At 43.4% G+C, this 9,719-nt stretch overlaps 1 protein-coding gene across 1 annotated transcript; it reads left to right on the forward strand.

The window, feature by feature from the left end:
* The first annotated feature begins 1,587 nt into the window (after positions 1-1,587).
* Positions 1,588-5,645, forward strand: LOC110536048 (L-serine dehydratase/L-threonine deaminase). Its single transcript, XM_021621562.2, has 7 exons — positions 1,588-1,737; positions 2,392-2,558; positions 2,892-2,931; positions 3,094-3,325; positions 3,979-4,206; positions 4,738-4,862; positions 4,975-5,645. The coding sequence occupies exons 2-7, from the start codon at positions 2,400-2,402 to the stop codon at positions 5,172-5,174; spliced, it is 984 nt and encodes a 327-aa protein (XP_021477237.2). The 5' UTR covers positions 1,588-1,737; positions 2,392-2,399; the 3' UTR covers positions 5,175-5,645.
* The last annotated feature ends 4,074 nt before the right edge of the window (positions 5,646-9,719 follow it).

Consider the following 9,719-nt stretch of genomic DNA (forward strand, 5'->3'; position numbering starts at 1 on the left):
AACAGTCTGTCATAAAAAGCAGGTTCGACTTTAAAAAAAAAAATTTCCCACTATAGTAAGTGCCAAATAAAGTAACAGGTTTGACCAAGTGATACTAGCAAAGCAAGCAGCATGACAAGGTACAGCACAAAAAGTGAAATTGATCCCCCAAAAATTCTAGCCTGTCTATCTATGCATATTTGACCGTTCAAATTTTCACCACAAAAAAACATCAACAAAGAGTAGAACCAGCTTAACCGCTTTCACATTATGATTTGACTATTATATTTTCAATATTTCTTTTGAAAAAACATATTTTAAAAAGGATAGTTTCACCATATTAAAATTAGAGTTCAGTTCACATAACAGGGTTGACCTAAACATTAGGGATAGAAGTAAATGAATCACGCATTGAATAAATAAATATCTTCAGAAATGACTTTTTCAAAGCAGCAAAATAATAAAGGCTTTACCATGATGGTGAAAAGCTGGAGAAATGTTAGGATTAAGTGGGTTAAAATAATGTTAAACAGCACTTTAGTAAGTCTTTATTCATTTAAAAATCCAGATTGATTGAATTCTCCATGTGGTCTATATTAATGGTCTATATTAAAGGGCACCAATTTAATATAGCGGGCTTTTAAAATCAAATATTTGTGCACAATGTCGACTTAAAATATCAAAGGGACGAAAAAGGTTTATAGAACGACCCATTTGTTTTAATGCCTATACTCTCGGGATTCTCTTTCTATTCCAAGCCGGATCAGTCAGGTTTGAGTCGTCAACATGACATTTGCTGCCGCTGAGCAGAGGCCACTCGCCTCTAGATGTGTTCGGTCGAATCCGCCGCTTTTGGTAGCGCGGAGTCAAAATAGTCGCGACTCTTTTGGTAATGACAATGATATGGACCCCTGCAGCAAAGCAAGCGCAGCCAGAGGACACCGTGTAAAAATGGTATGTACACTTATCTATAGACTGACCCAGTTTTGTACTCACGTTTAAATAATTAGTTCAGTCATTTATTACACACTGTCAATAACGTAAAATGTGAATACTACTAAAGCAAGGGTCATAAAAGCAAGGGACACAAACGTGCGTTTGTGAATACAAGTAAGATGCATTTCCTTCTGTATTGGGTATTCTCCTGCTAGGGAGGGGAATGTAATTTAACGTTGTTTCCATTATCCAAATTATGACCATCATTTTAGCAATAGCCTACGTATTTTTGTAGGCCTATCTAGGCGTATTTGATAATGCATGATGTAAGTTGAGGTGCCCATTAATTAAGTTACTACAGTTTATAGCCTAAAGACCCAGCAAATATAAATAGAATGTATTATAATATGCAGGACAGTTAATACAGATTTGCTCTAACTTCCAAAGACATTATGTTTATCCTATTTTTCTTAAATGTAGCGGTGATCATATGGGTTAATCAATTTGAGTACATCACCATGCTAGCCTAAAACCAATACATTTAACAGAAATGTACAATATATTATGTTGTCTTAGACCTTATTAGGGGAATGGTGTGTGACAAAAGCTCTAAAATCCCCACGTCTCGTCTAGATAAAGTGTTGTGTGACATCAGAGGAGTGCCCACCGGTGATTGGTTGCGGAGGGAGGTCCCCGCTGCCGAGTAGGAATAAAAACATCTTCTAATTCTCATCAGTGAAAGCTCGACTGGAACTGTCTATTTCCCACTTGACCTGACTGTTGAGAAGTTTGCATTTTACCCTAAAACAGAAGTCTACTAAGGTAAAGTGAAACTTTACTTTGATTGTCTTGGTCTTAAAGCCTGCAATATATGTGCTTGTTTGGATTATTCATATTTTCTATTTATAGGGTCTGTTATTGAAGCAATTGTAAAAGCTTTAGAATAAAATTATAATATGCCTACATAATTAATTTGATGTAAGAAATATTATATTTAAGTACCTATTATAAGCACCTATTTTATTTATTGTTTTACCTGTATTTATTACAAAGTTTGTATTGTCTTAGAGTGTCAGTGTACTCCCTTGCTTGCTTCTAGGTTTTTATTGATGTTCTTTCTGTAGTGCTAATAGAGTGATATTGAACTCAACCTTTAATGTGGGGGATGTTCATTGATGTGGAGCTCTTCCTCTAATGCTTGTATCCACTGCTGATCTTTCTCTGTGAATTAACACTTAAATGTAGCCTAGTGGTTAAGAGCATTGGGCCAGTAAGCAAAAGGTTGCACATCTGTCTATGTGCTCTTGATCAAGGCACCTAACCACAACTGCTCTGGATGAGAGCGTCTGCATAATGTGGTGAATGAACACAAGAGTACAATCATGTTAAGCTCTTCCTCCACAATTATTGAAAATGTATGAATTCATGTGCTTTCACACTTGTCACACATTAATTAATCAACTTGTCTGTCCACAGCTAGAGAAATGAACAACCCACAGGAGAGAGCTCTTCACGTGGCCACCCCACTGAGGGAGAGCCTTGCCCTGACCAAAATAGCAGGCACCTCTGTCTACCTGAAACTAGAGTCATCCCAGCCCACAGGATCCTTCAAGATCAGGGGCATTGGACACCTTTGCAAGACAGTGAGTGAATCACCCATACCTATGAGTTAGGAGAGGAAAAGGATGTGGAGTGAGGGGGTGCTTGTGATAAGATGGGATGATGTTGTTGTGCTAGAATGCATGTTAGGGGCCCCAGCAAAACAACATGGGGTGTGGATGTGCAGGCGAATGGTATATAGCATGTTCCCAGTAGGACCAGTCCAGACCAGTTTGAGGAGGTCAGTCCCTGTCTGAACACTGGACATGTGACTAATTTGATTTGATTTGATATTTTCAATGTGGGGTCCCTTGAGTTCTTCTCATAAAGGGGAACAGAACTGTGAGTCATATCATGTGCTCTTTGTTGTCTTTCAGTGGGCTGAACGAGGCTGTGAGAGATTTGTCTGCTGTTCAGGTGAGTAATCACCTTGAAATCACTGCTTAAAAATCTTTGTCACAATACAAGAAGCATAACATATTATCTCAGAAATCTATATTCTTATGGGATCTTTCATTTAAGCACTCTCCGTATAGTATCCGTTTTCCTAAAGTGGACATTGTCATTGCTCCATCACAGGAGGAAATGCTGGTATGGCGGCTGCTTACTCTGCCCGTAAGCTTGGGGTACCTGCCACCATTGTCGTGCCCAGTGTCACCCCGGAACCAACAGTTGAGAGGCTGAGGGACGAAGGCGCCGATGTGGTCATTCATGGCAAGGCGTTGAATGTGAGCATCGAATATGGACAACAGCTTGTGGCCAACAACCCTGGATGGATCTTCATCTCTCCCTTTGATGACCCTCTCATCTGGTGAGTTACAGATACCATATCAATACACTTCAGCAACATCAGTGTTGCTCTATTTCCTGTGAATGTACTGATAATAATAGTCAAAGTAAGAGTGTCTTCCATGAAATAAGGAAAGCTGATAAGGGATAAGAAACATTCAACTCTATTCCAATCCAAATTAAATTTTCCGTGGCATATTTTCTTGTATACATTTATTATGCGTAGTATCCTGAGTGTTACCATGCTTTACTGAGTAAAACTTGTACATTGTTCTCTGTGCAATGATAGGATGATTGGCAGAATCTATGAGGATATCTTATCGTGCATTTTTGTGCTGCAGTTAACAAGAGGGATTGAAGATAATCTAATTCTACAAGATGACTGAACCCTCATGGCAGCCAAATGTTTCTGGTTAATTTCACAGCCAAACACTAACTATACATTTCAGCTGAATAGACTTCAATGTTATCAGCAGCATTATAGCAGAACCAGCAGCCTTTTCTTGTCTCATGAACGATTAACAACATAGCTTATTCCGAAAGATTGTTAGTGTTCCATTCCAGTCAACATAGAACAATGTATACAAAGCAGATTCTAAGGACTGCTTTGCAATGTATCATAAAATGTATTGTGAATGAAAAGTGAAAACACATTTTTTTTCAATGTGTGTGTAGGGAGGGCCATGCATCTCTGGTGAAGGAAGTGGAGTCCGAGCTGCAGGAGAAGCCTGGGGCGATGGTGTTGTCTGTTGGAGGTGGAGGCCTCATGAACGGGGTTGTCGAAGGACTGCGTCGCGCCGGCTGGGAAAATGTTCCAGTCGTAGCGATGGAGACCGTGGGGGCACACAGCCTTAATGCTGCTATAAAGGCTGGGAAGTTGATCACTCTGCCTGAGATCACAAGGTAAGAAATTGTAAGAGTCACACTCACACGAGAAACCAGGATCTTTAAAAAAAAAAATAATAATAATTAACTTTTTTTTAACCAGGTAGGCTAGTTGAGAACAAGTTCTCATTTACAACTGCGATCTGGCCAAGATGAAGCAAAGCAGTGTGACACAAACAACAACACAGAGTTACACATGGAATAAACAAGTGTACAGTCAATAACACAATAGAATAAAAGAAAGTCTATATACAGTGTGTGCAAATGGCGTGAGGAGGTAAGGCAATAAATAGGCCATAGTAGCGGAGTAATTACAATTTAGCAAATTAACACTGGAGTGATAGATGAGGAGATGATGATGTGCAAGTAGAATACTGGTGTGCAAAAGAGCAGAAAAGTAAATAAAAACAATATGGGGATGAGGTAGGTAGATTTGGTGGGCTATTTATATATCTATTTAACATTACAGCCAAAAAGTAATATGTTAGCACAAAAAAAGAAGGCAAAGCCGTATGCACAACAACAATTCTATCATTTTCATCTACACAGCATTGCCACAACATTGGGCCTGACAAGAGTATCTGCACAGACCCTGAAACTTGCTGGCGAACATACCGTTTACTCCGAGGTGGTCACAGACCAGGATGCTGTCAAAGCTGTCGAGCGCTTTGTTGGTGAGCATCACAAACAGTAGGCTAGACCTGTGTAGAGGATCATATGATTACTACTGTATACCTAAAAAAGCCCACAAGCCTCTCTGATACTGAATTCCTCTTCCTGCTCCAGACGATGAGAAGGTCCTGGTGGAGCCTGCGTGTGGCGCTGCCCTGGCAGCTGTGTACTGTGACATCATTCCCAGACTGCAGAAGGAGGGCAAGCTGAAGCAGGACCTGGGCCCTGTGGTGATCGTGGTATGTGGAGGCAACAACATCAGCATGGAACAGCTCCAGAAACTGAAGCAGCAGTTGGGCATGTCTTCCAGCTAGGCAGACAAACGGCTTTGGGTTCTGCTGATTCTTTCTCCATCACTCCATTCCCCAGATCGTTCCAGCTTTAGCTCCCCTACTTCATTGTGCACTACCAATATGTGCATCTGATTATGAGTCATGAACACCATTGGGCCAAATCATTCCAGACTGTGTGCAGTATACTCCTGAAAGGGCATGACTGGCTGAAGGATGAACTGACTTTCGATTCAGCAATAGCTTACGGTTAAGATAGAAAAGCATTGAAAGGCGTTGATAGGCATACAGTCTACTGCTCTGGCAGTAGTAGTCTTCCAATTGAATTGCCTAGATGATTATCTTCTTGGTTTAAAATGAACCAAGTAGAGTAGTATTGTTGTTTGTATTTAGCATGTTTTATGTTCATGTAAACTATACCATTGGTTGTATTTTCTTCACCCTCTTTTGTACTGTATGAGTGATATTTAAAAATAAATATAATTATACACATTTTTCCTGAATATCCTGTCTGTAAAGAGTCCTGTGTGTAGCTGGTGAGAGAGTCAGGCGCAGGACAGCAGATATGAGGAAAAAACATGTGTCACAATGCCTGGAGTGTTGGGTGTGGAATCAAATGCAGAGGGCAGAGGATACTGGGGAAACCTGACTTTATTAGGTTTCCAAAGCGAACGCCCAAAACAACAGGCAAAATCAGTCACAAAATTGGCCAACCCAACACAGGGCACAAACGGACAGGAACACAACACGCACAACCTGATTAACAGAAAACAAGCCCGCACAAAAACAGACTTAAAGAGGCTTAAATAGACTGAATCAAAAAACAAAATAAGAGACAGGTGCGACCAATAAGACCAAACAAACAGAAAAAGAAAAGGGGATCGGTGGCGGCTAGTAGACCGGCGACGACGACCGCCGAGCGCCGCCCGAACAGGCAGGGGAGCCACCTTCGGTGGGAGTCATGACAACGTGCTTTACTCAAAAAAGTCAAATGTACAAAGAAACATCTTTAGCACACACAGACGGACCGAAATAGACAATAAACAATCACTCACAAAAACTATGTGGGTTAAATAATGAACAAGTGATTGTGGGATTGACAACAGGTGTGTGAAACAAAGACAAAACAAATGGAAAATGAAAAGTGGTTCGGCAGTAGCTAGAAAGCCGGTGACGTCGACCGCCGAACGCCGCCCGAACAAGGAGAGGGACCGACTTCGGCGGAAGTCGTGGCAGTACCACACCCCCCCTGGAGCCGCGCACCGACACCAACCTCGGGGTCGACCCGGAGGAGACGGTGGAAATCCCGCAGCAACGAAGGGTCCAGAACGTCCTCCACCGGCACCCAGCATCTCTCCTCCGGACCGTACCCCTCCCACTCCACGAGGTACTGAAGGCCCCTCGCCCGACGCCTCGATTCCAGGATAGCTCGAACAGCATACGCCGGTGCCCCCTCGATGTCCAGAGGGGGCGGAGGAACCTCACATACCTCAGCTTCCTGGAGGGGACCAGCCACCACCGGCCTGAGGAGAGACACACAGAACAAAGGGTTAATATGATAATCTGGGGAAGCTGTAACCTGTAACATACCTCGTTTATTCTCCTCAGGACTATAAATGGCCCCACACACTGCGGCCCCAGCTTCCGGCAGGGCAGGCAGAGGGGCAGGTTTTGGGTCGAGAGCCAGACCCGGGAACCCCGGTGCGAACACGGGGGCCTCGCTGCAGTGGCGGTCTGCGCCCTCTTTTTGCCGCCTCACGACCTGGTGTAGGTTCACATGGGCGGCATCCCAGGTCTCCTCCGAGCGCTTAAACCACCGCAGGAGCTTAGAATCTAGCTCTGATGCAACGGTGCCAGAACCGGCTGATACCCCAGTATGCACTGGAAAGGAAAGAGGTTAGTGGAGGAGTGGCGGAGTGAGTTTTGGGCCATCTCTGGCCAGGGGATGAACGCCGCCCACTCCCCCAGCCGGACCTGGCAATATGACCGCAGAAACCTACCCATATCCTGGTTGACTCTCTCCACCTGCCCGTTACTCTCGGGGTGAAAACCTGAGGTGAGGCTGACCGAGATCCCCAGACGTTCCATGAACGCTCTCCAGACCCTGGACGTGAACTGGGGACCTCGCTCAGACTATGTCCTCAGGCACCCCGTAGTGCTGGAAGACATGAGTGAACAGGGCCTCCGCAGTCTGTATGGCTGTAGGGAGGCTGGGCAAAGGGAGGAGACGGCAGGACTTAGAAAACCGATCCACAACGACCAGGATCGTGGTGTTGCCCTGTGAGGGAGGAAGATCTGTCAGGAAGTCCACTGACAGGTGCAACCACGGCCGTTGTGAAACAGGTAGGGGTTGTAATTTCCCTCTGGGCAGGTTCCTGGGAGCCTTGCACTGGGCGCACCCTCACATCCTTGGCCAAGGTGGGCCACCAGTACTTCCCACTAAGGCAGCGCACCATCCGCCCCGATGCCAGGATGACCAGAGGAGGGTGACGTATGGGCCCAATAGATCAAAAGGTTGCGGACAGTAGGCGGAACGTACAGGCGCCCAGCTGGACACTGGGGGTGAATGATTCTGTAAAGAGTCCTGTGTGTAGCTGGTGAGAGAGTCAGGCGCAGGACAGCATATACGAGTAAAAAACGTGCTTTACTCAAAAAAGGCAAATATACAAAGAAACATATTTAGCACACACAGACGGACCGAAATATACAATAAACAATCACTCACAAAAACCATGTGGGGAACAGAGGGTTAAATAATGAACAAGTGATTGTGGGATTGACAACAGGTGTGTGAAACAAAGACAAAACAAATGGAAAATGAAAAGTGGATCGGCAATAGCTAGAAAGCCGGTGACGTTGACCGCCGAACGCCGCCCCGAACAACGAGAGGGACCGACTTCGGCAAAAGTCGTGACACTGTCTGGAGTACCATTTCTTATAATCTGTGTTATGAATTTACTATTTAGATTCTGGTGAGGCTTCTTTCTACAGTGCAAATAAATAAACTAAAACAACAAACTAAATTTAACGAAACTTAAACATCTCATATCTACAGTATTTTTTTGTATTATTGGATGAAATTCTGACCAATAGCCATAGGAGATAGGAGATATTCATGCACTCAGCATTTGAAGGCCTTTTATTTTGTATTTATTTTTACTTAACATTGATTTAACTTGGCAAGTCAGTTAAGAACAAATTCTTATTTACAATGACGGCCTAGGAACAGTGGGTTAACTGCCTGTTCAGGGGCACAACGACAGATTTTTACATGGTCAGCTCGGGGATTCAATCTAGCAACCTTTCGGTTACTGGCCCAACACTAACCACTAGGCTACCTGCCGCCTCTTCTACTGGCCTGTCCTATCAATGACCTCCTGACCACCACTGTGGAACACAAGTGGTTCTTTGGTTTACGTTATTGTACCAAAGTTTCAACATACCATGCAAGATGGACTAACCATGCCAGGTGAAATGTAATTACTGTAATTCCATTGTCTTATAAAGGAAAATTAGGTGACAACCAGTTCTGGTATGACGTAACAAAAGTGTCTCAAAAGAAGGCATGTCACGCTGTTGTTCCCAAAACTATGTTGACATGTCTATCCTAACAGTTATGATAATCAGTATTATCTTATACAGTTGAAGTCGGAAGTTTACATACACCTTAGCCAAATACATTTAACCTCAGTTTTTCACAATTCCTGACATTTAATCCTAGTTAGGTCAGTTGGGATCACCACTTCATTTTAAGATTGTGAAATGTCAGAATAATAGTAGAGAGAATTATTTATTTCAGCTTTTATTTCTTTCATCACATTCCCAGTGGGTCTGAAGTTTACATACACTCAATTAGTATTTGATAGCATTGCCTTGGGTCAAACATTTCAGGTAGCCTTCTACAAGCTTCTCACAATAAATTGGGTGAGATTTGGCCCATTCCTCCTGACAGAGCTGGTGTAACTGAGTCAGGTTGGTAGGCCTCCTTGCTCGCACACACTTTATCAGTTCTGCTGACAAATTTTCTATAGGATTGAAGTCCGGGCTTTGTGATAGGCACTCCAATACCTTTACTTTGTTGTCCTTAAGCCATTTTGCCAGAACTTTGGAAGTATGCTTGGGATCATTGCTCATTTGGAAGACCCATTTGCGACCAAGCATTAACTTCCTGACTGATGTCTTGAGATGTTGCTTCAATATATCCAGATAATTTTCCTCCTCATGATGCCATCTATTTTGAGAAGTGCACCAGTCCTTCCTGCAGCAAAGCACCTCCACAACATGATGCTGCCACCCCCGTGCTTCATGGTTGGGATGGTGTTCTTCGGCTTGCAAGCCTCCCCCCTTTTCCTCTAAACATAACGATGGTCATTATGGCCAAACAGTTCTATTTTTGTTTCATCAGACCAGAGGACATTTCTCCAAAAAGTACGATCTTTGTCCCCATGTGCAGTTGCAAACCGTAGTCTGTCTTTTTTATTGCGGTTTTGGAGCAGTGGCTTCCACCTTGCTGAGCGGCCTTTCAGGTTTTGTCGATATAGGACTTGTTTTACTGTGGATATACTGTAG

Source organism: Oncorhynchus mykiss, chromosome 11 (genome assembly GCF_013265735.2).
Source record: "Oncorhynchus mykiss isolate Arlee chromosome 11, USDA_OmykA_1.1, whole genome shotgun sequence".
In the NCBI taxonomy this organism is placed as follows: domain Eukaryota; kingdom Metazoa; phylum Chordata; class Actinopteri; order Salmoniformes; family Salmonidae; genus Oncorhynchus; species Oncorhynchus mykiss.